The sequence below is a fragment of the Panthera onca genome, chromosome B2 (assembly GCF_046562875.1).
Source record: "Panthera onca isolate mPanOnc1 chromosome B2, mPanOnc1 haplotype 2, whole genome shotgun sequence".
In the NCBI taxonomy this organism is placed as follows: domain Eukaryota; kingdom Metazoa; phylum Chordata; class Mammalia; order Carnivora; family Felidae; genus Panthera; species Panthera onca.
In genome coordinates this window covers 17,760,848-17,788,068 of record NC_138343.1, presented here as the reverse complement: position 1 = coordinate 17,788,068, position 27,221 = coordinate 17,760,848, and the positions used below count along the sequence as shown (strand labels likewise).

Sequence of the window (27,221 nt, the reverse complement as noted above, 5' to 3'; positions counted from 1 at the left end):
GAATCTAGCACGTAGTACGTGCTCAACAAATGTTTGTCGAATGAATGAATCAATTAATGAAATCCTTTTTCCTTCAGAATAGTCATGACCCAATCCTTCTTTCTCCACAGAATGCAAAAGTCAGTTTTATATTTTCTTTTAAACACTCGATATGGAACCTCCAGAAAGCGATGTAACGATCTTTTGTGGTAAAACTTTAACACGGACATAAACCTCTACAGAATTGCGTGAAACTACTCACCATCGGGTAGATACATAATCAGTATACGGTGGCTGTGATCTTAATTCCCTTGCAAGTCCAAAATCAGCAATTTTCACAAGTTCTGGGCCCATACAAAGCAAGTTTTCTGGTTTCATATCCCTATGAAAAAAACCTTGGGAACAGAGAGGGAAAACAATAATTGATCATCACATTTAAACATACTTGAAACCTAAACAAAATATAACTGAACTTCTCTGTTGTAATTAGGAATGTGAACTTAGGAAAAAAATAAACCCTAACTATTGTCTAAAAGGTGATGATGATGGCAGGCACCCTGCGTTCAAAAGAAATTGGCAAGAAAGTTCCCACTGTACCTAAGGTCATTAAAAATTCCCACTTAACACATATTTCTATTTGTGAATCCCGTAAGTTCAAGCACTGAGCTAGACACTGCCACATTATGATTATCTCCATTAATTTGCACAACCACCTTAAGGACGTATTATGGTCACTGTTGCGCAGCAGATGAGGAGGGGGAGGGCAGAAGAGAAGGAGCCTAATCAAAGCCCGAGGAAAGCTGCGTATTCAGGCTGATGTCACTTATTTGAAAAGTCCATTAAACGAAAACGCAACTGCACCCACTTTAGCCAATTCTTTCATTTGCAGTTCTATTTACCAGCTCAGTTCTCCCTTGGTAGCTGCTTTATTGAAAAGCCCAATAATTATAATGGTTATTTACCAATTCAGTATGTAAAATAAATAGTGACTGAAGCTGAAAGGCAGGTCAGTGAACACGAGGCAGAAAACCCAGGAAGAAGGACATGAAAACCCTCTTCGTACATTTCTAAGGGCCATCTAAAGCACGCCGGTAACACGCGGGTGGCCTGTATTCCAATGACCTTGCGAGGCGGGAGACTCAAGAGGGGGCCTGGTCCCTTGTAGGATCCGTTGTAGGTGATCATTGTGGGAGCGGGTTTCACGTAGCTTCAGCCTGAACTTTTTAAGCCGAGTTTTAAGCCTAAGCTTTTCTAATTCCTTCTAAGCCAGTGCGGGCTCTACATTGGTGACATCACAGCAGTTTTGTACCCAGTGTCATCTGGTACTTCTTACTCAAAATAGTTGTTCTGAGATCCATTTCACAAACTTCCAAGGGAAATACACTGCACTTTTTTTTACCGCGGAGACAAGAACAGGAACACACGTGGTGGTGAGTAGACTGACATAATCCGTAAAATCGTAGAGAATCAAACCAATTACATATTTGTACAGTTGACATTTTCCCCATTCTCACTAATATAAGGGTATTGGTAACGTGGTCCTATTTTAACTAAAATATTAGTGTTATTTTGGGACAGCCACTATGTTAAAAATGTTTGCTCAGAGTAGTACATCTGAGATGCTTGTCCACTGTAGCAAGAATAATGTAGCTTCTGTAAAAATATCTATTGTTCTTGGAGTCTGGCGTCCCCAGTCACTGTCGTCAGTTGTGGAGCCAACTGCACACCATTCGTGTTCTTTACTTTTAATTTGTCAAGCCCCAAGCCAGCTTCTTCCTGCAATCTCTTATGCTCTGACGTTGCTGGGAGTTCTTCCTATAGACCCAAGGAATCTACACCAATTTTATTCCTAACCTAAAAAATATCAGTAAATCACAAAAGTCTTTCCAAAAATCAAATAATTCATAATGCTTTTGATTTTTCCGCACATTGGTTTCTACTGGCATAAATTAACTCAGGCAAATATCACGAGTTACCATGCTGGTCAGTATTACAAAATGGGCTGAAGATGGAAAATCCATTATGAACAGTTAAAATAGCATATGTCCTCTATTTCCATGTAATTAACAAATGACTGGCTTTTACCAGTGGGTTGTAGTATGTTACCGTAGGTTTTAGACGTTTAAAGGACCAAAAAGTGGGATTCAGGAATGTTCTGACAATGCTTACGTGGAATACATAAGTAGCATTTTTACCTATTTATTTAAATGTTTATTTATTTTGAGAGACAGAGAGAGAGAGAGAGATTATGTGCTCACGTGAGTGGGAGAGGGGAACAGAGAGAGGGAGAGAGGAAATCCCAAGCAGGCTCTGCTCTATCAGCACAGATCCTGATGCGAGGCTTGATCCCACGAACCGTGAATCCATGACCCGCACCGAGATCAAGAGTCAGCTGACTCACCGACTGAGCCACCCAGGTGCCCTTAAATAGCATTTTTAGACATTAAATTATCTTGTGTAACAGTTAAAGGGGAAAGTTTCTCCTTTCATATCTTCTCATATAAACAAACTATGGGATGAAACGTGAAAGGAGACTGATGCTGGTGATTTCCAAATGCCTCCGTTCAGAACGCAGCGGTGGTCTGGCACAAACCCTTCCAATTTAATATCGGAACATCTAGTGATTCTAAACAAATGTTCGCTAAAAACTTTCATACTAATTATGTTAACTTTTTGGACTAATTATTTTGGTTTGATAGGTATATAAAAGACTATAAATGAAGATCACATAAATGAGAGATTCATAAAAATAAGACCAAGCACTTTCCTTAATTTCACTCAAAGAACAGAAACGGCAACAATAAGAAACACAAAGAACAGAAACAACTAAATGTAAATACTAAGGAAAACTATAAAACACCATAGCATGGGCGCTTTAAACTATTTAAACGTTAATAAGGGGTCATGTGATCAAAGCATTCCGATCTTTTCCAAAAGAAGGGCATTTTGTTTGTTTTCATTTCCAAGGTAAAATCAGGGCAGGAGATTATAGGATGGGTTTATTGTAACTGGGACTAACAGCTGATGATCAAAGTGTTAACAAATTCTGCTCTGGAGGAAGATAGAGATTACAGAAATACCATTTTATATAGTAGGCACATACTCCAAAGTTGTAGTTACTCAATAGAACGTTATTTAACAGTTTATGGACAATTCCTGTACGTGACCTCGTGACCTTGACAGTCATCTAAAGAGGCAGGGAAATGAAATTTAAACCTACCATGTTTATGGATGAATGCCAGTCCTTGTAATATTTGATACATAATATTTCTGATGACTGACTCAGGGAACAGCTTGTCTCTGTGAAGACACGAACAAATAAACAGTCAAAGAGTCGTGTAACTCTGTTAACCAACCAACCAAAACAAACAAGAAAGGAGATGTTCTTCCTCCCTCGGAGCCCCTGTTAGCCTCATGATACTGGTTAAAGGTAGCTCTATAGTTGTTGAAAGGTTGTAAATTTGAAACGTGACCATTAGAATTTTTGTTTGTGTTGATGTTCGGTAGAAACTCAAACCCAGTAATGAATGTATCTGCACGAATATTCAATAGCTAAATTTTAAACTGTCCCAAGAGAAGCAAAGTAAATTGGAAAACTCCTAATAGTCAAGGAAGCCAGGTGTGCAAATCTGTGTGATAGAGGCTTTAAGAGTTTTAGGGGCATAACTGCTTCAGTTCTGTATTGCCTACTAGTACTGTCCAATGGAAAAATATATTAAGAGCCACAAATGAGAAACACTTATGTGTTTACTTTTTTTCTAGTAGCCACATTAAAACAAATGACACAGGTGAAATTAATTTTTAACAATATTTCATTTAGTATCTATACCAGGTATCATTTCAACATGTAGTCAATATAAAAATTATTAATGAATTTACTTTTTTTTTGGACCAAGTTTTCAAAGTCTGGTGTGTATTTTTATTTTACCTTTAAAGAACATCTCAGTCCAGATGAGCCACGTTTCTTTATTTACATAAAGACCCTAATAAAGCCTAAATTAAGACTGAAACATATGAGTTGTTAACATGAATTAATTCTCTTTGACCCTGAAACCAAGCAGTGTTTTAGAAGTAATCATTTTAAGCTCTTAAAGCTCATCATAATTTCAACATTTTCTAACATCTTTATCACAGCGTGATTGATTGGGTTAGAGTGGGTTTTTTTTAATGTTTATTTATTTTTGAGAGAGAAAGAGAGAGAGAGAGATGGAGAGCAAGTAGGGGATGGGCTGAGAGAGAGGGAAACACAGAATCCGAAGCAGGCTCCAGGTTCTGAGCTGTCAGCACAGAGCCTGACGTGGGGCTCAAACTCACAAACCATGAGATCATGACCTGGGCCCAAGTCTGACGCTTAACGTTTGACTGAGCCACCCAGGCGCCCCTGGATTCGAATGTTTATTCAAAATGCTCTCAACATATGGAAAATGGCCTATTTCTGAATATTACATTGTTAACTATATTATATGCTTATGTAATGTTCTAAAATATCTCACCAAATGGGCTAAAAACACACAATAGAGAAAGATACACGCTGATCTTATATAAAGCTTGAAAATACTATTGATCATATATTATTGAAATATTTTTAAAGTTATTTATTTATTTATTTATGTTAGTAATCTGTACACCCAACATGGGGCTTGAACTCACGACCCTAGGATTAAGAGTCACATGTCTTTCCAACTGAGCCAGCCCCATATTATTGAAATATTTTTAAAATATATTTAAAAAAAAACGAAATATTTTTATCCTTGCCAACAATTTAAATTATATAATGAATGCTATAAATTAAAGGTACAGTTATAGCATCAGAGCAAAGGTTTATATACATTGGCCTTCAGTTACAATAGAAAAAAAGATTACGTGAATAAAAAAGGCTTTTAAATTAATCTTGATCCTCAAAATAAGTTAAGCTACCAAAAACAAAGTGTAAGAAAGCCACTTAGCCTCAAATAGCTCTTTGCCATGTACAACTGTTGTAAATTTATCCCTTTTACATTGAATAATCATCAAACAGTATCATTTTTATTTCCACTTAATTTAGAAATCCAGAACTAAATCATGAAATTCCAAACTTGACTATTTTTATTGTTCCTTTGCTATCGCATTATCCACTCAGCACAGATTTATATATTTTTAAAATCAGATGAAAGTATAACATTTTAAATATTTATATTTACTTTTTAAATCTTTTATATCTTTTTTTAAAAATATCTTTTTCGGGCACTTGGGTGGCTCAGTGGGTTGTGTCCGACTTCAGCTCAGGTCATGATCAGGTGGTCTGTGAGTTTGAGCCCCGCGTGGGGCTCTGTGCTGACGGCTTAAGAGCCTGGAGCCTGCTTCGGATTCTTTGTCTCCCTCTCTCTCTGCCCCTCCCCCACTCATGCTCTCTCTCCATCTCAGAAATTAATAAACATTAAAAAAATTTTTTTTAAATATATCTTTTTCTTCCACAACTATATCTCAATATATCATTTCATACATTTTAAAGAGTATGATTATTAGAAGCCAAACATTTAGGACTATCCATCATCACCTGGTTAAAAAACTATTTTGATTTTTCAGTATTCTGGTCCAATACTAATCCATTTACATGTATAACTTTTATATTACGTTTCAATGTTACATAATTATAATTTTTATTTGTTTTATTATCCATTCATAGGCATTTTCATATTCATTATAATTATCACTTTTAATGACTACAAAATAATCTCATCAGTATGATACAGTATAATTAACGTATTCTCCCCCTGATAGTTATTTCTTTTAAATAAAAGAGAGGAGTGAAGCATGTATAGCCATTTAACAGAACATACTAACAATAATAACTGAAGATTATGTATCAGCAAAACAAAACGCTTGTAAGTGAATTGATCAAATAAAAAAGTTATCACCACTAAAACTGAAACTAAGTAAAAAAAACCATGCATGCCTGTTTCCATGGGCCAGAAAGAGCTGGAGAAAAATAAACACTGATTTGAGGGGTTGAAATTTTCTTTACCATTATTTTAACTGCTATTAATGATAGGACATTAGCCTGTGGAGCATAAAAGGCATTCAATAAGTATGTTTTGAAAGAAGGAAAAAATGTGATTAAAGAAAAATCCACTCACCATCCTTACGGATTACTTTGAGTGGGTATGTGTGTGTGTATGAAAGAGATACACAGATAGCAATCAGCATTCCACTGGGAAGTGTGTTTATAAAGTATTATAGGATCTTTTGTTGAACACCTCTGGCTTTAAAAGCGGGTAAAATGGGGGCGCCTGGGTGGCTCGGTTGGTTAAGCATCTGACTCTTGATTTCCGCTCAGGTCGTGATCTCATGGTTGGTGAGATTGAGCCCCGTGTGGGCTCTCCACTGTCAGCGCAGCAAATAAATAAACTTGAAAAAAAAATCAAGATAAATATTTCATATAAACGCACACACTATACTTTTTGAAACAAAACCTGTCTACAGTTGCATGCTCAGTGATAAAGCTGGCCTTGGACAAAATTGAGAAAATTTTCATTGCTTCATTACTCTCTCCAGCACTTTGTGAAAGGTTAATGAAAGAAGGGAGGAAGGAAGCAGGTTTCATGAAGGGATCTAGTAAGTTCATTTATTAGAACATTTAAGTGAATGATAAGACTTAATGTGTTACCAATTCCAAAGAAATCCTCATTTTAATTTCTAAACGTGTGAAGAGAGAGAGCTTCAGTCATGTGCCACGAGCTTGGGGAGGTTAATATTTTGGTGGTAGCTCCTGGTCACATGTGGGAGATTAATGTCCATTTTACTTGCTTTAAAAAAAAAAATGTTTACTTATTTTACAGAGAAAGAGAGAGAGAGAGAGCACATGAGTCGGGGAGAGGCAGAGAGAGAGGGAGAGACAGAATCCCAAGCAGGCTCTGTGCTGTCAGCACAGAGTCTGACACAGGGCTCGATCTCATGAACCATGAGATCCGGACCTGAGCCGAAATCAAGAGTCAGATGCTTCACTGACTGAGTCGCCCAGGTGTCCCTACCTTGACTTTTACGAGATGACACCAGAAAAATGGTGACTGTGTCATAGCTGGTTCTTCTTCAAGTTATGAAGATATCAGCTAATTAGTTAAGATTCACTCTCGGGGTGACAAACCCTTCATGCTGTAAAGTGTGACATGTTGAAGGGGTCCAAGGAACTCAGAGAGGAGGTAACAGGGAAAAAATTATGGTTTTTGTAAAATAAAGACATACCTCTCTGTCATTAATTGATAGAGGTTTTCTTTCATATATTCAAATATAAAATAGAGATGATCATTTTCTCTGATAACTTCTTTTAGTTTGATCACGTTGGCGTGGTTAAGCTTCTTCAGAGACTGCAGCACAGCAAATACGCAATAAAATTCTTAAAGCCAAGTTATAGAAGTTGGCAAAACCTCATCAGTGCTACCTATGATAATTACCTTAAGTGATCTTCTGAACTCATTAATGAATTAAGTTTCAGTGTCTACAATATTTTACATGACTAAGTTAAAGTAAGCAGTGATTGTTTCCCGGAATGAATGGAAGGGCCAACATAAACAGTCGATGTTACCCACCAAACGTTTCAATCTGTCACTTTTGTCTCTCCCGTCTATTCAACAGGTTTAACTTTTTTCTGACTTAACTGTGTGACATTCCATACAAATGTCTCCAAAAATGTATCCAGGTTATACAGCGTAACATAGAAAGAAATGGTTTGTAGTTGTTAAAAGTTGTCTTTCCTTTGACAGCATGAAGGAAAGTGCTCTTTTAAAAGTGAGAGTGTATACTTTCAAATATGAGGGTAGAGTTATTTTCTGTTCTCCACTGACATTTGGATGGGGAATGAGAAATTACTTTACGTAGGAGGATAAAAAAAACGTAAGAAATACAGTTATCTTTGGACTGCTTCCTACAAAGAACAGAACAACCCCTTTAGCAGCCATCTTCAGAAGTGGGACAGGGTGAGGCAGAGTTAAGGCCTCCTTGGGTTCTTTCCATCCGTAGGCTTTTTACCTTAACTTCTCTCAAGTTCATACATTCATCCCAAGAATAAAACTTTCTCTTCATCCTGAAATAAAATAAGACAAGTTTAGTGTACAGGGACTGGATTTCCAACACCAATAACACTGTTGGCTTTCTTACTCTAGTTTCCATTTTGGGCAAGCTATGATCTCTCTCTTCCTCCTCCTTAAAAGGGAGCCACCTCCCTTCTGTATATCTCAAGGCTGTTTGGTACAGGTTCACACTTATGTCATACCTGAAATTCTGCTTTAAACACAATGGTGAAAGTATTACCATTAATCTTCCTTTCTGGGTGAATTCTAGCATGTCTCTAATCAGTTGATTGTGTTTTTCTAACAGGGCCTCTTCCAAATCTCTTTCTAGAACTTAACAGATAAATATGAAACACTGAGGTGGAGAGGGGAAGGAAGTCATAAATTTTGGGAGCAAATGTAGTAAAATAATTTGATCTGACAAATTCTGTATCATTACCCCAGCTTTAAACAGGAAGCCCATAAAGTTAAGTGATTCAAGTCAATAAAAATTCAAAAGTAACCAAACCTTAGAAATAGCTTTCTTTTCAAAAGGATTTTGTTCTTAATTTTTATTCTTGAAGTATAGTTGACATACAATGTTGTATTGGTTTCAGGTATATAACATAGGGATTCAAAAATTATGTACATTATGAAATGCTCACCATAAGTGTAGTCCCCATCTGTCACCATACAATGTAACTACAGTATTATTGACTATTCCCTTTGCTGTACTTTAAAAAATTTCCACATATGAGTGAAATCATATGGTATTTGTCTTTCTCTGATTTATTTCGCTTAGCATAGTACTCTCTAGCTCCATCCACGTCATTGCAAATCACAAGATTTCATTCTTTTTTAATGGCTGAGTAATATTCCTCTGGAGTGTGTGTGTGTGTGTGTGTGTGTGTGTGTGTAATCATCACTTTATATATATATAATTTATATAAATTTATGTAAGTATAAGTATATATAGGTATATAAGTATATTTATATATACTTTTATGTACAAGTTATATAAAATATATAAAGTATATATTAAAATATATAAATATATAATATATATTATACAGGCATATATATTATATTACTAGTATATTAATAGTATATATTATATATACTACATGAATTATATATTATATAAATATATTGTATAAATGTAATATATATTATATAAACTACAATAATATATAAAATTACATCCAATATATATTTATACATACATATATAAATAAAATATATATTATATAATATGTATAAATTATATATAAATTATATGATATATATGAATTATATATAAATTATATAATATATAAGTTATATATCAATTATATAATATATTAATTTATATATATATCTATATCTATAATTGTCACACACACACACACACACACACACACACACATATACTGCATCTTCTTTATCCATTCATCTATCAAGGGACACGGGTTGCTTTCATATCTTGATTATTATAAATGATCCTGTGGTAAACACAGGGGTACACGTATCTTTTCGAATTAGTGTTTTTCACTTGTGTGGGGTAAATACCCTGTAATAGAATTCCTAAATCGTATGGTATTTCTATTTTTAATTTTTTGAGGAAACTCCATACTGTTTTCCACAGTGCCTGCACCAGTGTACATTCCCGCCAACAGTGCGAAAGGGTTCCATTTTCTCCACATCCTCACCAACACTTATTACTTCTTGTCATTTTCATTTGAACCATTCTGACAAATGTGAGGTGGTATCTCATTGTGGATTTGATTTGTATTTCCCCGATGATTAGTGACGTTGAGCATCTTTTCGTGTGTCTGTTGGCCATCTGTATTTCTTCTTTGGAAAAACGTCTATTCAGGTCCCCTGTCCATTTTTTATTTGGATTGTTTTTTTTTGGTGTTGAGTTGTATAAGTTCTTTCTATATTTTGGGTATTAATTCCTCATCAGATATACTATTTGCAAATATCTTCTCCCATTCAGTAGGTTGCCCAGAAATAGCTTTCTTGAATTTTGTTCTTTACTTTCCCTCTTCCATCCCAGTGTTACCATTAGGGATAAATACACCAAAAGTAATAAAGTAACAAAGGCAACAAAATAATTCCACTATATACACCGCAGGTAGAAGTTGTATTTTTATATGAACAGATTTTTAGTCACCGTGCAAAATGGGACACGAGAAAAAAGAGGATTCACGTTCTAAAAAAAAGTTTCCTCGTGTATAGAAATTACAAGGCTGGATTATGAAAATAAAGACTCTATATGCCTTGCTGCTTTCATTTAGTAGTATAATCTCCTACTGATATGTTCTAGAAGATTCTCAGGAAGCTTAAGTCGTCTTTATTGATTAAACTAATTCCTGTAGGAATTATTCAGAGCCCTTACAAGAGTGTCATACACAAGGGTAAGGAAATGAGTAAATGAATGCAGCACGCCATGGTAGCTAAGAATGTGGCCTGTGGGGTGTCTGGGTGGCTAAGTCGGTTGAGCATCAGACTCTTGATTTTGGCTCAGGTCATGATCCCAGGGTTGTAGGACTGAGCCCACATCAGGCTCTGCGCTGAATGTACACCCTGCTTAAGATTCTCTCTCCCTCTCTCTGTGCCCCTCTCCCTTGCTTGTGCACTCTCTCTCTGTCTCTGTCTCTCTCTAAAATAAATAAAATGAAAAAAAAATTTTTTTTAAGAACATGGGCTGTGGCATTGCCCTGCTGGATTCAGATCCTTGCTCAGTGGCTTACAGATCGTGTGACCTTGTACAGATTGCCCATTGACGATTCTGTGCCTCAAATTCTGTAGCTACAAAGTAGAAACCACTGCATATGAAAAGGTTATTGTAAACTGCTTCGTTCAGCACTCAGTAAATACTGGATGGTCTTGTTTTTGCCAATATCTGTGATCAGCGACAATAAGACATGAATGGCATCACTGCTATTATTTCTAAAATATCCTTAGTGAATCAGAATTTCATTTATACTCATTAAGGTGCTATGCCCAACTAATCATCTATTCCCAACTAGTCATCTTTTTTTTTTAAAGTTTATTTATTTTGAGAGAGAGAGAGCACATGCAAGCAGGGGAGAGGCTGAGAGAGGGAGAGAGAAGAGAATCCCAAGCAGGCTCTGCACTGTCAGCACAGAGCCTGATGTGGGGCTTGAATTCACAAACCGTGAGATCATGGCCTGAGCCAAAACCAAGAGTCGGATGCTAAACCGACTGAGCCACCCAGGTGCCCCAGCCCAACTCATCCTCTTAAGAAAAGGATAGTACTATTGCTAGGTTACTGCTCCTACTCTGCTTTTTCTCCATAGCACTTATTATCACCTCTAACATACTGTCGAATACTTACTTATGATGTTGAGTCCTCCCCTCTCCTCAAATGTAAGCTCCTTGGGGACACCCCCACATGCCTAGATCAGTTTTTTGGCATACAGTAAGTGCTCAATAAATATTTACTACATGAATGGATGAATTTCTGTGCTCACAGATGGGCTCATGAGGAACTATCCCCCAAACAGGAGACCGTCAGAAATAGAATTGCCTTTCAAGTCCTTAAAAAGTAGAGAGTTTAATAAATAGTTTAAATTTAATGAGATAAGAGGATCTTACTGCTAACCACAAGAATGAATAGTGTTGCAGTTTTTTTTTTCTTAAATGGCAGCAGATAATACAAGGTGATCCATAATACATGTGATCCATTTCTAGCCAATAAGATGTAAAATTTTTTTTAATGTTTATTTATTTTTGAGAGAGCATGAACGGGGGAGGGTCAGAGAGAGAGGGAGACACAGAATCTGAAGCAGGATCCAGGCTCTGAGCTGTCAGCACAAAGCCCGACACGGGGCTTGAACTCCCGGACCATGGGATCGTGATCTGAGCTGAAGTCAGATGCTCAAGTGACTGAGCCATCCAGGTGCTCCTAGCCCAGACCTGTTTTGAATGCAAATATTCAGTTACCTATAAGCACCTTAAAGCTATTATGTCCACAAGTGAACCCAGCTTTACCGCTAAGCCTGTGATTTCCCCTGTCATGGAGAATGGCACCATCACTAGGCATTTCAGCAAGAAGCCCAGGAGTGAGCCCGGACTCTTCCACATGCTTTCCTCCTTTCCGCCATGCCCAGTCACCAGTTTCTACAGAGCCTGGCTCCTAAATGTCTCTTGAGTGCTTCCGCTTCTGTCCATACCCAATGCTATCTTCCTAGATCAGGTCACCACCACCTCTAACCACGAGGACTACACCAGCCTCCTGACTGGTCACCTCATGTCCAGCCTTGACCCCTTTGATCAGGTATCCGCTCTTTTGCCAAAGGGACCATTCTACAGCAGTACTGGATCGTATCAACTCTCCTGCTTAAAATCCTTCATCGCCTTCTAGTCAAGCTACACGAACTCATTGCCCTGGCTTTGTGACTTCACCCTTTAGCCTCATGACCCTCCTCTGCCGCACTCAGAACCTACACTCGGGCCACCTACCCTTCTTTCAGCTATGCAGCCCACGCAAACCTTCCTATTCTCTTGCCTCCCGGCCATCATACATATTATCCTTGCTGCTTAGAGCATTCTTCTCCCTCCTCTTTTTCTTGGTATTTTTTTTCCCCTCACTCTTGAGATCTCACTTTCTACGGGAAGCTTCCAGCACATTTCTCCAGCATCACTTCTCTGTGCTCCCCTGGGACCCGTTATTCCCCCATCAGAGGACTTACCATATTTTATGTCATAATTTGTCCAATCCGTTGGTTTTCCTCACTTACATTGTAACTCATCTATCTCATTCCCATTTCGGCCTGAGCACCAGTGTGGTGGGAGCTTAACAATTAATGTGCTGAATGGACATTTAACTTTTTCTCAAGCCTTCCACATGACTCCTCCTCCTTCTCATTCGTTTTTGCTGTGTCCTTACTTAAGTTAGGAACACGGTCTAGCACATGGTAGATACTGAAAGCGGCAGACATTGTGAGTTGACTATCGAAAAGCCGCTCTTTCCTTCCTCTTTACTAACACAGCTCAGGGTACAAAATGCTCAGCGAAGTACTCAGCTTCCCAGCCTCCCTCCCGAATAGCCGGGTGCTCTATGTGACACGCTTCCGGCCAATGAGAAGTAACCAGAGGTCTTCTGGATGGAGGTGAGGCGCCTATTTTCTGAAGACAACAGAACTTAGGTCTATGAAAACTTAGGTCTATGAAAAACTTAGGTCTTGTAAGGTGGTGACCTTACAAGGTACTAGCCCTGGGCTGCCTACCTCCAGACTTTTTATTATGTGAGAGAAATAAATCTCTAAGTTACTTGTTAAGTTAAATGCCTGTTTAAGTTATTTGGTTAGGTTTTTTTTTTTAATTTCATACACCAAAGCATTCCTAAATTATATGCATATGGCCTCTTCTCAGCCCTCAAATGAATTTGACTTCTTACAGTTTTAGACGCCTCAGTGCTTTCAAGGCTCTACTCAGCTCTCTGCAGGTGAGGCCTCGTTCCTATTTTACGAAATGGGACCGTGAAACACACACGTGATTTTGCCACCCACAAGACACGATGAGCATTTTGTAAAATAAAACCAACACCGGTAATAATGTTGCATGATTCCACCGGACCTCATCTCCTTCCTCATTTTTTACCCACTTCCCAGAGGCCACAGCTTTCGTGAGTTGTATGTGTTGCTTTCCAGGTCTTTCAAAACATTTTATATATAAATTTACATATAATGAAGTATTTGTGTGAGTGCATACAATTATTTAATCTACAAATAGGGATGATTTCATCTCATTTTGGCTAATACTTATCCCCCCTTTTTTTTTCTCTTATTGCATTAATTAATTAGATCACCAATGCAATCTTAATTAGTAGAAATATGGCAAGCAGTCTGGCTTTAAAACCAACTCTACTGGCAATACTTCTGATATTTTGACATAAAGATGATGCAGCGTATAAGTCTTATCAAGCTAGGGAAGTTTCTTTTTATTCCTATTTGCTAAGAGGTTTTTTGTTTTGTTTTGGTTTTTTTTGTTTTGTTTTGTTTTGTTTTTCCCAGTCATGAATGGGTATTGAATTTTACTAAGCCCACTCGGTAAATATTTCATTCAGTTATGGTACCTTGTACATTTATTTGATAATAATGGCTACTGTCAATATTTTATAAAACTATTTCCTTAAACATGTAATGTTTTCGATCATGACATTTTAGAGTTTTTAACGCTTGATAAGCATTTGTTAAAGCATTTAAATTTTAGATTGCCATCACTTGGCTGATTTGGCAATTGGTCTCCAAGACTCGTTCTGAAGGAAGGCGACGGCCACGTCATGAGAATATTCAAGCAACCCTCTGTGGAGGCCCATGTGAAGAGGCCACTTCTCAGCCAGTGAGTGAGTGTTCTGGGCTAAACTGTGCCCACCCCTGCACACAAACCCATATGCTAAAGTCCTAACCCCCAGCACCTCAGACTGTGACTTGATTTGGAAACGGGCCTTTACAGTGGCAGTGAGGGTAAAATGAAGTTATTAGGGTGGAACTTATTCCAGTGTGACTGGTGTTCTTACAAAAGGGGGAAATTTGCACACAGAGATATGCACGGAAGGAAGATCATGTGAAAGACAGACAGGGAGAAAATGCCATCTAGAAGGCAACGAGAGGGACCTCGAACAGATCCTTCCTTCATGGCCCTCAGAAGGAGCCAAGCCTTCTGACACCTTGATTTTAGACTTCCAGCCTCCAGAACTGAAAATCTGTACATTTCTCTCATTTCAGCCGCACAGTCTGTGGCTTCCGCTTTGTTACAGCAGCCTATTTATTGGCTACATTTCCCCCCACCAAATCCACGTTGAAGTTCTAACTCCCAGGAACTGAGTGTGATTAAAAGACAGACTTGAACGAATTAATTAAGGTTACGTGAGGTCTTTAGGGTGGGTCCTAATCTGATATTACTAGTGTCCTTATAAGGAGATTAGGACACCTTGAGAGGACACAGGGAGAACACGGCCATCTGGGAGCCGAGGAGAGAGGCAACGGAAGAAACCAACTCGGCTGACGCCTTCATCTCTGACTTCCAGCCTCCAGAGCTGTGAAGAAGGCAACCTGCTGTTTCAGACGCTCGGTCTGTGCTCCTTCTTTATAGCAGCCCTAGCAATCTCATCTAGTGAGCCACCTTCGAAATGGACGCTCGGTCCCAGTCCAGCCTTCGAATGACTGTGACTCATGAGACACCTGGAGCCAGAACCGTCCAGCTAAGCTCCCCCGAAACTCCGGACCCACACAGTGTGAATTAATAAAGGTTTGTTCTTGTTTTAAGTCACTAAGCTTTGGAGTAACTTTTTTTACGTATAATAGATACGAAATACGATAGTTTAAGAAGGTAAGTAAGTTGGGGCGCCTCGGTGGCTCAGTCGGTTGAGCGTCCAACTCTTGACTTCAGTTCAGATCATGATCTCACGGTTCATGGGTTCGAGCCCCGCATCCAGCTCTGTGCTGACAGCGTAAGAGCCTGCTGGGGATCCCGTCTCTCTCTCTGACCCTGCCCCCACCCCACCAAATCAATAAATAAAAAAAAAAAGAAGATGATTAAGTTAATAATAGTTAATTCTATTTCATTGGTAAGCTTAGGAAAATACCATACGCCATTCAGAACTCGACTGGTCCTATGAATACCATCTTTCAAGGCCTATTAACTGAAAGCAATCATATGGTCTACTCTGTACTCAACTTTAAATTCTAAAAACTTTGCAAACATTGCCTTCAGTTTCAGTTCATATTTCTCAGGCATAGAAAGCAGAGCACTTATATTTTTCGATCATTAATGTAGCCGGACAAACCAGAAAACTGAAACAACGTGCGTGGGGAATCCCGTTTGGCAGTGTTTCTCCAGAACGGCAGTCCGCATTAGCCAAACAAGCATGGGGTCTGAGCTAGGCCTGTCTCTAAAGAAAGGGCAAAGGAAGATCGGACGCTCAAAGTCGGCCGCGTCGTGCACGGTACCTTTTGATGGCCACCAGCTCCCCAGATTCGTTACTCTTGCCCATCAGAACGCTTCCATACGTGCCGTCCCCCAGCTGTCTCATGGTTGTATATCGGTTCATCTCGGAAAAATAATGCAACACAACTTGTTGACTGAGACGACTCCCTTGTTGAATATAAACGTAAGTGCTTCCTTATCCGTCTTCTTCCCTTGGACTGTTGTTGCTACACTGGTGACAGCTGTGTCATCGTTAAACACAGGCTCTTGCCCAAGATTACGTAGGTTCATGAAGTACAGCAATAAGGAATCTGGCAAGGAAACGGTGCTTTCATTCTTACGAACACCCTCAAGAAGAAAGAAAACAAGATGAATAAAAGGAATTTTCATTAAGGAATTTCTTCAAACATCTCCTGGTAACCTAAGCACGGGGAAGAATTATAATATGTATGCCAGTATGCTAACCATTTGTCAGTCAGTCCTTTGTGCGATGTGGAATGGAGTTTGCGGAAGCAGACTGGTAATACTCATTTATGAAATCTTCATTTACATCGCACTGTGTTATTTATCCCATGAATATTCAGTAAATACTGGTTGAATTTGTAGGATTCCTTTTATACTGAATATAACCTATATTATTCTAAATCAGGCACTGGAAAATCACCATCTATTCTACATCCATTCTTTGAATCAGTTTTTGCATCACATTTACTTGGCCCATGATCCCTTATGTGAAACTCCTGGGCCAGCTGTACTCGGAATCCAGGAATCTGCACATTTTAGAAAAGTCATATGGTTGGGGCACCTGGGTGGCTCAGTCGGTTGAGCGTCTGACTTCGGCTCGGGCCATGATCTCCCAGCTCGTGGGTTCGAGCCTGGCATCGGGCTCTGTGCTGGGGTCAGCTCGGAGCCTGCTTCGGATTGTGTGTCTCCCTCTCTCTCTGCCCCTAACCCACTTGCATTCTATCTCTGTCTCTCTCAAAAATAAAGAAACATTAAAAAAAATTTTTTTTTAAGTCGTATGGTGAATATACCATATGTTATGTAACACTTCCCAAACAGCATCTTAATCTAGCTGTAGAAAAATATCTGAAAAGTACACCCACTAAAATAAATGAAGGCTATAATGGCATGACATTGTTACAAATTTATTTAAAAAGTTTTCATTTTGGGGGCGCCTGAGTGGCTCAGTTGGTTAAGGATCTGACTTTTTAAAAAAAAAAAATTTTTTAACATTTATTTATTTTTGAGACAGAGACAGACAGAGCATGAACGGGGGAGGGTCAGAGAGAGAGGGAGACACAGAATCCGAAACAGGCTCCAGGCTCTGAGCGGTCAGCACAGAGCCCGATGCAGGGCTTGAATTCACGGACCATGAGATCATGACCTGAGCTGAAGTTGGACGCTTAACCGACTAAGCCACCCAGGCGCCCCTAAGCATCTGACTTTTGATTTCAGCTCCAGTCCTAATCTCATGGGTTGTGGGTCCGAGCCCTGTGTAGGGCTCCTTGCTGAGAGCACAGAGCCTGCTGGGGATTCTCTGTGACCCTTTGGCCTTCCCCAACTTGTGCTCTTTCTCTCTCTCTCTCTCAAAATAAATAAACATGTTTTAAAAATCTGTCATTCTGTTATACAGAATGTTATATGCTTAGTTGCAGATGATAATAAAATGCTTGGCACCATTAAAATAGTTGGTGTTGGGGCGCCTGGGTGGCTCAGTCGGTTAAGCGGCCGACTTCGGCTCAGGTCATGATCTTGCGGTCCGTGAGTTCAAGCCCCACGTCGGGCTCTGTGCTGACAGCTCAGAACCCGGAGCCTGTTTCAGATTCTGTGTCTCCCTCTCTCTGACCCTCCCCTGTTCATGCTCTGTCTCTCTCTGTCTCAAAAATAAATAAACGTTAAAAAAAAAAATTTTTTTTAAATAAAAAAAAATAAAATAGTTGGTGTTAAAATGCCTGTTACAATTCGGTGCTTCATTCAAAGATGACTTTTCTTTCACTGTAACACTGTTTCATTTCCACCAAATAAAATCATAGGAATCATTTCTCTATTATGTGCAGAAGTTTAGGACCCACAGAGACATGTCGTAGTTGGCAAAGTACCCAAGGCTTCCAAAAGAAGACTTTCGGGAAAAAGAGACAAATATGTGCAGGGAAGGACAATAAAATGGTGTTGTTTCCCAAGACAGGAATGTATTTGTCCACAGGAAATGTGGGAAGAACCCTGGGGGGCTTTTAAATGACAGGGAGTGTGTATTTGTTTACCATTTATTTTACTTCGTGTAGATCATAACCCCTTCAAAGTCACGTGCGAATTAATGTAGGTTGTGCTAACTCTGAAGCCAGGATCTTAAAAAAGAGATCACAGCAGTAGTGGTAGATTCCATATCTACTTAGAGGTCCTTCCTCAGCTTAAGTCTGAGCTACTGGGCTTAATGGATGCCAACAAATGACTCCCCATTGGCCTAAAAATGAAGTTTTTTGTAAGTGGTCTTTACATTATACTATACATGGATTCGAAATACTAAGGCATTAGGGGAGCCTGGGTGGTTCAGTCGGTTGGGTATCTGACTCTTGATTTCAGCTCTGGACATGATCCCAGGGTCATGGAATTGAGCCCCATGTCAGGCTCTGTGCTGAGCCTAGAGCCTGCTTGAGATTCTCTCTCTCTCTCTCTCTCTCTCTCTCTGCCCCTCTCCCTCACTCCCACTCTTTCTCTCAAATAAAAAAAAAAATTATGGCATTAATATAGAGTGAACACTCCTGCACAATTCCTGACACAAACATGTATTTGCTTTTCTTGATTTTTCCTTTATCTGTATAAGGAAATTTATATTTGAAAGATTTTTTTTTTTTAAGATTTTATTTTTAAGCAATCTCTATTCCCAACATGGGGCTCGAACTCACAATGCCGAGATCAAGAGTCACATGCTCTTCTGACTGAGCCAGCTGGGAGCTCCTGGGTTGTTTGTTTTGTACCATGTGCTATGATTGAACAAAACGTGGACTAAAATGTATTTATTCTTATCATTTAGAATTTTATTAAATCAGCATTTTGCAGTTCATTATCAACATGTTATGTTGCTTGACACCTTTTCTAGTTACCTTATTTAAGAAGACATACACTTCTCCCTATTTTAAGGAAAAGTGTTCTCTGTAAGTTGGCTGATCACTTCTGGTTGAGTAACAATGTAGAGAATATATCCATTGTATCAGTAGGATTGTAATCTATAAAATAATGTGTCTATAATCAGAGAATCAAAGATGGAGTCAGTCTAGTAACTGCATTAAGCTTGAGGCTGTTTGTTCTTTGTAGGGTGGTCCCCAACTTCTAAACAACCCGTTCTTACTGGCTTTTACAATCACTGTTGCAGCTCAAGGAACCACCCCTGCCCCTCTTTGCCTCAAAACCATGCAGACTCTGCCCCACAATGAAAGCTGCCCACCCCCACCTCCACCTGAAGATTCCTAACCCAGTTCCTTACCCTAAAACATCCAGATGCTACTGAATGGAAATTGCTAGTGGTGCTCTCTACCCTACTAGACCCCGAGCCTGCATCTGGCCCCATGCTCGGAAGGACACTGGAAAATAACAGGCCAGAAACAGTGAAGGAAAAGAAAGTAGGAGTTCAGGAGGAAGACAGTCTAAGTGGAGCTCCCTTATGAGAATGAATTTCTTAGTTCAGAAATTCAATGGGATGATAGCATCATCTTTTCTTTCATGTTAATACCTCACTGAGGACAAGCACCGAAGGTCTGATGGGCAGGAAGTAACGTAGGCAATTCTGGAAAAGGACATATTGCGTGAGAAGGGAATGAAAGAGGGAGCTGCCCAGGTAGGAACAGAAAGGCAGAGGTGAGAGTGTGCAAGAAACAATAGTTAAAATTCTCCCTCGCGGTGACTTAACCCCTAAAAGTGGAATTAATCTTTCTTTTCCTTTGTCTTCCACTGTTAAGACCAACCAGCACCACCATCACCGGTGTTATTAGCATTACAGATCATTCACTCATTGATGACTTTCTGCACTGGCCTGGAAACCCCAACCGTTTTTGGAATGGAAGCTATAGAAACTGCATTCCAAGCCTAACCATCCACATCTAGTGTTCCAAATAAACACTAGAAACACAGTTTGTTTGTTTGTTTTGGTTCTGTGGGGGGGGGGGGTTGTTGTTGTTTTTGTTTTTTTTGAGAGACAGAGCACATGCACGTGGGACAAGGGGCAGAGAGGGAGAGAGAGAGAATCCCAAGCAGATAGCATGGAGCCCGACATGGGGCTCGATCTCACCGATGGTGACATCATGACCTGAGCACAAATCAAGAGTCGGACGCTTAACCAACTGAGCCACCCTGGCGGCCCCGGGAACAGTTTATTTCAAGTGAAGGTGGCTATCCCATAGGGTCTGCTTACATTCAGGGAAGAAGGAACAAGGGACTTGGCCATTTCCCAGCCATGGGGTGGGTGACGAAGATTATGGATATCACATCGATTTTCAAAAGGTCTGATTGGTGGCTCTCAGAGCCTCTGTCCAGTTTGAGCCCTGCTTAACCTTTACATAAAATTTTAGAAAGGCCTCTTTGGGTCATTTGAATTGGAAAATAAATAGTTCTCCAGAGTTAGAGGCTGACCATTCCAGCTGTCCCCTTATCTTCCCTGAAAATACAAAGACAATGGCCTAATGGAAAGAGGCACAGATATCAAGGCGAAAGGTTTTTCTTGTTTTTTAAAATAATTTCCCCCATGTATCTACTGACTGATAGCACGTAAACAACTGCTTTCATCGGTGTAGCGTAGTAAGGTCCTAAACGAATTACTAGTCAAAACCAATAGATATAACTTAAGAAACATACATTGCCTATGGTCCCCAGTTCACACACAATAATATTTCTCCGTAGGTTACATTTATTCTTCTATGTTCATCTATAGAAGACTAATCCTGCAAGACAGAGATGTATCAACACGACATCTTATGTATGTGAATATTTCCATCTGTAGGGTTGGCTCTTGAACACACACATTTCAACTGCACAAGTCTACTTACATGCAGATTTGTTTCTGATCAATACCATAGAGTGCTGTAAATGGATTTTCTTTATGATTTTCTTGATAATGATTTCCTTTCTCTCGTTTACTTTATTGGAAGAATACAGCACACAATACATATAACGTACAACCTATGTGTTGATTAACTCTTTATGTTACCAGTAAGGTTTCTGTCAACAGCGGACTGTTAGGTTTTGGGGGATTCAACAGTTATACTAGAATTTTCGACTGTTGGGGGCTCACACCCCTAATCCCTGTGTTGTTCAAGGGTTAAACTGTGTATATATTTCCATATGTATGTAGATATACACAGCGAGGCAGAACACAAGTAAATGTAATACAACTATGATCCTTATTTAACAGAACTGTTAGGAACTTGGAATTTTTTACAATAAGGCTATGATATTTAGTGACTTTCTATGGCTAAGCAAACCTTATATTTTGATTTAAAGAAAAAGACTTAGAGGCCCAATTACAGACCTACATTAAGTAAATACCCTTATAATTTCTCTCCCATTATAGTTTTCATATTGTTATTTAAGTGTACAATTACTGTAAACTTAAGCCGTATTCTCAGGAGCTTCTGCCAGCTAACAGGGATTTAGATAGGATTAAAGAAGATTAACATAGAGGGCAAATGGAGGGTAAAACTTGTCTGCCAATCACTGAACAGATAACCTTTGGAAGTCTGAAACTTGTCTTTGTCGAACCTACTGTAATTCTATCACTCCAAGGCTGGCATTACTTATATTTAAAAAAAAAATAAAAAAATAAAACGTCTTAAAAATCACGAACTTGTTTAAAGAGCAAAACAGGAAGGAAAAGAAAAGATCTCAAAGTAAGACACGTATTTACAGAAATTAAAAGGAGAGTTTTACAATGGGAAAACAAAGCTGCCAGGGTTAAAAAAAAAAAAAAAAATCGTGCCGTGTGCTAATATTCACAAGGTATTCCCAAATTAAACTAAACAAAACAAAGAACCACCCCAACGCGGAGATTGAGCATCCTTGCCCAAGGCCAGGTTTGCTGGGGCAGTTAAGTGGCCGCCTGGGGGTGGAGGAGGAAGGGGGAGTTTCTCCCTTCCCCAGTCGCCGCGGTGAACTGGGGGGTGGGGTCACAGAGGAAAACCAAAAGTCTGGAGAGTAACTCGCTCCTCCTCCGCTGCTTTGACCAAATGAGTTTTCTGAATGAAGGAAGTCCCATAACTGACTCTATGAGAATTTCGTTGTCCTCGGGACAGATGTCTGCTCATTAAAAATGGTCACTTAAATATAATGAATCCCTTTGAGAACGGAAACTACAAGCCCCTAAAATCAGTTTTATTGCTCCCCCCTTCCCCGCCCCCGACTCTGTCCCTAAATTTGAAAATCGCATCTGCAGGAAGAAAGTTTTCTTTAAGCCGAGTCTCGTCCTTTTTCGCGGACAGGGATTTAAAGGCTCCTGGGGCGGGGGTCCTGCGGGTGTGCGGGGAAAGGGGTCCGTCCTGGGGCCCTGCGCCGGGATCCCGCTTTTACCTGGGAGTCCCTTGGGGTGCACGAATGAGGGCGGAATTTAGACCCAGTTTCTTTCTACCTCCTTTTTAATTTTAGTCGTTCGGCACTCAATTCGGCTGCCTTCCCGAGACCCGATCCCGCTTCTCACTCGTGAAAGCAGTTTACCCTCCAGACTGGGGGTGGAGACTGGGGGAGTTGGGGGTGGGGGGAGTAGGGGGATCCTAAGGGAGAGATTTGGGGGCCGGGTCCCTCAGACCGACGGATGCCCGCCGTCATCCTCCCGCCCCGAACCTTCCCCGCCGTCGAGGAGCGCGGAAAAGTGGTCCGGGGGGCCTGGGGAGCACGGATCGCAGCAGACGCAGAAGGACCCCTCCCGCTCCACCCCCGCTCCCGGATCCTCCTCCCCGCCGTCCCTCCCCCTACCAGTGTCCAGGCCCCTTCTCTCGGCGGAGGTTGGCCCTCGTAGGACAGGGCGCGGAGGGGACATGCCGGGCAGGCCTCGCCGGACAGGCTGGGGCTGGGCTCGGACGGAGGGTGGCAGCCCCGCAGCCCGCTAGGGATTACCTGCCCGCACCGGCGGCTCACCTCGTAGGCTCCCTTGTGAAGCTCTGGCGCCTTGTGTTTCGTCTCCTAGGAAACCGCGGGGGTGCGAGGGCTTCTGCGTGGCCCGCCTGCTTACGCCCCGCCCCAGAGAGGGCGTGGTCGATCCGGACAAATCCCGCCCCGCACTTCGGGCCCCGCCTCCCTTGGGGCGGGGCTTCCGTCAGCACAGCGGTGCCTATGGAGCTAGTGCTCTCTGCTATTTGTATTTGGGGCTTGGGAAAGTCTTGATTACCTTTTCAGTGCTTTGTAGGAGGTTGGTTTGCCCTTTATTTTGTCTTGGTTTTGTGTGGATTCATTCCAGAAAAGAATTTGATTCATTAAATCTGGTTCTCGGACTTGGAAAGGGCAGGAGAAAGATACAGGTTGCCTGTACTTATATTGGTTTATGCATATACCACCTGGGGGAAAAGTTGCTCTTGGAGTAGTCCTTTATATTAGTCAATGCTTCATGTATGTGTTACCTCCTAGGCCACACTTCTATGTTTGTTTTCATTTATTCATCCAGAGAACCTTCTATGTATCAGTTACAGTGTTAGTGGTAATTCCAAGATAGACTAATGAATGTGTGAATAAAAGAGTAAATAGTAATTAGCCTACAGTTGTGCGAGGAGGGTAGACTTTTGTTATAGCAAAAAATGTCCAGATTGGCTAGGAAAAAGGGTCCATGAATCAGATGGTTTGAAATGAGGCAGTGATGTACCCATTTAGTAATTATCTGTGAGGTTATCAGCCCTGGGCTTGGCACTAGCCAAAGTAAACAAGATGGATATGCTCACGGCCTTCTTGCAGCTTAAAGAAAAATAGGCAGGAAAGTAAAAAGCTTTTTAAGTTAGATCATGGAGGTCTCACATGCCCAGTTATGAAACCTAAGATTTACCATGCATTAATGGGAGAACCGATGAAGAATCTTCCACAGATGAGTGACACATTCATATCTGCATTTCAGAAAGATCACAAAAGCAGCATTGCGTCAGGCAAATTTCAGCAGTGAATCTGGAGGCAAGAGAAAGAAAAGGAGGCAATTGCAACTCATCAGGAAGTAACAATGAAGATCTAACTACAGCAGTGATGATAAGAACAGAGGAGAAAGAGAATTCAAGGGCTATTTAGGAGTTAAAATTAACAGGACCATCTGGCTTAGGTGAGTGGTGGATAGTGGTGTCCAAAAGTGGAGAAACGTTGAAGAGAAGCAGATTTGTAGGTGGAATATGGGGGAGATCATAAAGCCAGTTTTGAAAATTTTGAGTTTGAGGAAAATCCAAATGGGGATTATGAGAGGGTAATTTGAAATATAGATGTATCATTTAGGGTTATGTCAGAGCTAGAAGTACAGCTGAAGTCCAAGCGTGTAGATGAGATCAACTGAGAAGGAAGGAGAATTGGCATTCTGGAAAACCCCATACTTGAAAGAGTGGGGAAGAGAAATGGAGGTGAGGGAGTGAGAAGGACTGAAAAAGAAAACTCAGAGAAGTAGCGAATCTCCGGAAAAAAAAAAAAAAAAAGATATTTCAGAATGACAAAAGGTAGGTTAAAAAAAAAAAAGAAGAAGAAGCAAGGAGGAAAACAAGAAGAGGGCAGGAGGGTAGACTAGATCCTCTGAGGAGCCCTCTTGATTTGAAACAACACATCATGCTTAAGACACAACTTTTATCTCATCATTGCAGTAGGAAGAATGGAAGATCACCAAGCACTCCCAACTCCTTCTAAGAGGTACCTGATCCTCGACTAGGAGCAGTAAATATATGTGAAGGCAAAACTGGCCCGAAGGCAGATTCACTTTCAGCACAGCAACAAGAAGACGAAGCCGTGGACCAGTGGCCATGGGGCTGAGCTGAACCAGACACTAGCAAATCAACCTGAGAAACTGGGAAGGGGCCAAAGCGGTCCCAGGGCAGTAGCATCATCTAAGTCCCAGAAGAAATAGACATGAACCTTCTCTGGAGAAAGCATCTTCAGTTTAGGCGTCCAGGTTTTTCACAAAACTATCAGCCAATAGCCACATGAAAAACGGAGCTCCTTAAATGCACATTAGCAAAAAAAAGCAATAATATATTTAGGCTTTTGAGGATTTCAGACATTGGAGATATCAGCTTGAGTATAGAATAGCTATGCAGGCAAAGCATACAAGAAAGCATACAGAATCACAAAAATGAACAAAAAATTGAGCCGGAATATTAGAAAAAAATAGTTAAAAATAAACATAATCATTAACAACATATTAAAAAAAAACAAACAAGTGAGTTAAACAGCATGTTAGAACCAAAGAAAGAATTATGGAACTGGTCCAAAATCTGCAGAAACCACTCAGAATGTAGCGCAAAGAGATGAGAAAGGAGATTTTAATGACAGACTAAGAGATAGGATGGAAAGACCAAGAAAGTCTAATATATATCTAACTAGACTCTAAGAAGTAGAGAATAAAGAGATTAGAAGAGAGGCAACTTTTGCAAAATCATGGCTGAGTATTTTCTACAACTGATTAAAGACATGAATCCACAGGGGCATAGGGGTGGCTCAGTTGGACTTCGGCTCAGGTCATGATCTCACGGTTCCTGGGTTCATGCCCCGCGTGGGGTTCTGTGCTGACAGCTGGGAGCCTGGAGCCTGCTTCCAATTCTGTGTCTCAGCTGCAAAAAGAAAATATGAGCAAAGAAACTGACGCATGTATAAATGTAAAAGCATTCTCCGTGTAAAATAACAGTTATTCATAATTAGTAATAATTTTTGGAGTTGAAAATATGACCCACAATACAGATTTCCCCTGCTATACAAAAGTAGAGTGTTCCCCTGAAAAGTTAAGCTGAAATGGCATAAAACAAAGACACAATTACCATTAATATATATGGAAAAAATTTTTAAGAATTCCCAGACCAAAAAAAATAACCTTTCTTAGTTAGGCTTTTCTGATACTTTAGGATACATCTTGCTGACGGAATAAAATGTGTTCATTAGAATTGTTATTTAGAATTTGCTGGTGGCCTCAGGGATGAATATTTCAGTGGAGATGCCTGGTTTGGTTGAAGGTATGCAGACTTTTGTTTTAATCTCTCTACCACCTCTAACTGACAATGGTTGTTATTTTTCTCTGGGCGAAGTATGTAGGATCTCTGATACTCCATGTTTTGTTTTGTTTTGTTTTTCTGTGAAATGGGCTAATGATGCATAACTTTGAAAGTTGTTAGGGGAACTCAAATACTACCCAGCTCATACTAGTCAGTCCTTATTATCTATCATGGCCCTTACAATTAACATCATCATCATCATCATATCATCATCATCATCATCATCATCATCATCATATCATCATCATCATCTCTCTCTCTCTCTTTCAAAATAAATGAATAAATATTTAAAACCTTAAAAACAAAATCACTTTCTCCATGAAGTGCTCCCGGACCATCCCAACTACCTCACTGCTAATATTCCATGCACTTTGCTTTATTTTTTCTTTTTAGCATCTCTTACCATTTAATATACATTTTACTGGCTTACGTTGTTTTCTTTCTCCCTCTCCCACTGGAACAGAAGCTCCCTGAAGGCAGAGATTTATGTATTTGGCCAGCAATGGATTTGTCCCTTAAGCAGTCCCTGTCACACACCAGGTGTTCAATAAATATTTGTTGAGTGAGTAAACGGGTATTTCCTCTGGCTGCTCTCTGGGGAATGAATTGTAGGGGGGCAAGTGGGGAGTAGGGATGCTGGCTCATCAGGAGGCATTTGCCCTTGAATGGCTAAGATACGATGGTAGAATGGACAAGCGCAACAGCAGTAGAGACAGGGAGACTTTGCAGTGTCCAATAACAAAGTGATCCATTGATTGATTGATTCAGTGGATTGATTGAAAGCTTAGCAACCTTAGAAATGCAAGTCTTTGACTGAACTTCCTATGACAGAACTCACATATCTCCTGCAATCTCAATTTGGGATGGTTCCAATGGTTTACATTGTCCTTTTATTGAATGGCAACATGTTACTTTGTAGTTCCTGACCATACTCCGAATTTTACCCGGAATGATCTGCAGTGGATCCCTTGTTTTTGCCTATCTAGCATTTACTCCTTCCTGTCAGGTATCCCTCAATATCCCCCTGGGGAGACACCTTGATCCTTTTGTCACTGTGGTTCAGCTTCCGGGATGTCATGTG

At 40.1% G+C, this 27,221-nt stretch overlaps 1 protein-coding gene and 1 long non-coding RNA gene across 12 annotated transcripts in view; one reads left to right on the top strand and one right to left on the bottom strand.

Moving 5' to 3' along the window:
* The window catches only part of MAK (male germ cell associated kinase), a 55,729-nt gene extending 32,573 nt beyond the window's left edge, over positions 1-23,156 (bottom strand). For 6 of the 11 annotated variants that reach the window (XM_078446643.2, XM_078446648.2, XM_078446649.2 and 3 more), the window contains exons 1-6: positions 23,061-23,156; positions 15,965-16,289; positions 7,984-8,038; positions 7,201-7,322; positions 3,200-3,279; positions 242-374 (exon numbers count right to left, since the gene is read on the bottom strand). In XM_078446643.2, the coding sequence (XP_078302769.2) occupies positions 242-374; positions 3,200-3,279; positions 7,201-7,322; positions 7,984-8,038; positions 15,965-16,065 (491 nt within the window). In that variant the 5' untranslated portion in view covers positions 16,066-16,289; positions 23,061-23,156. The other 5 variants (XM_078446645.2, XM_078446646.2, XM_078446644.2 and 2 more) reach the window with 5 other exon arrangements.
* LOC144616356 (uncharacterized) lies at positions 12,971-15,288 on the top strand. Its single transcript, XR_013555507.2, has 2 exons — positions 12,971-14,358; positions 15,043-15,288. It is a non-coding gene; the product is annotated as an uncharacterized LOC144616356 (long non-coding RNA).
* Positions 23,157-27,221: the final 4,065 nt, after the last annotated feature.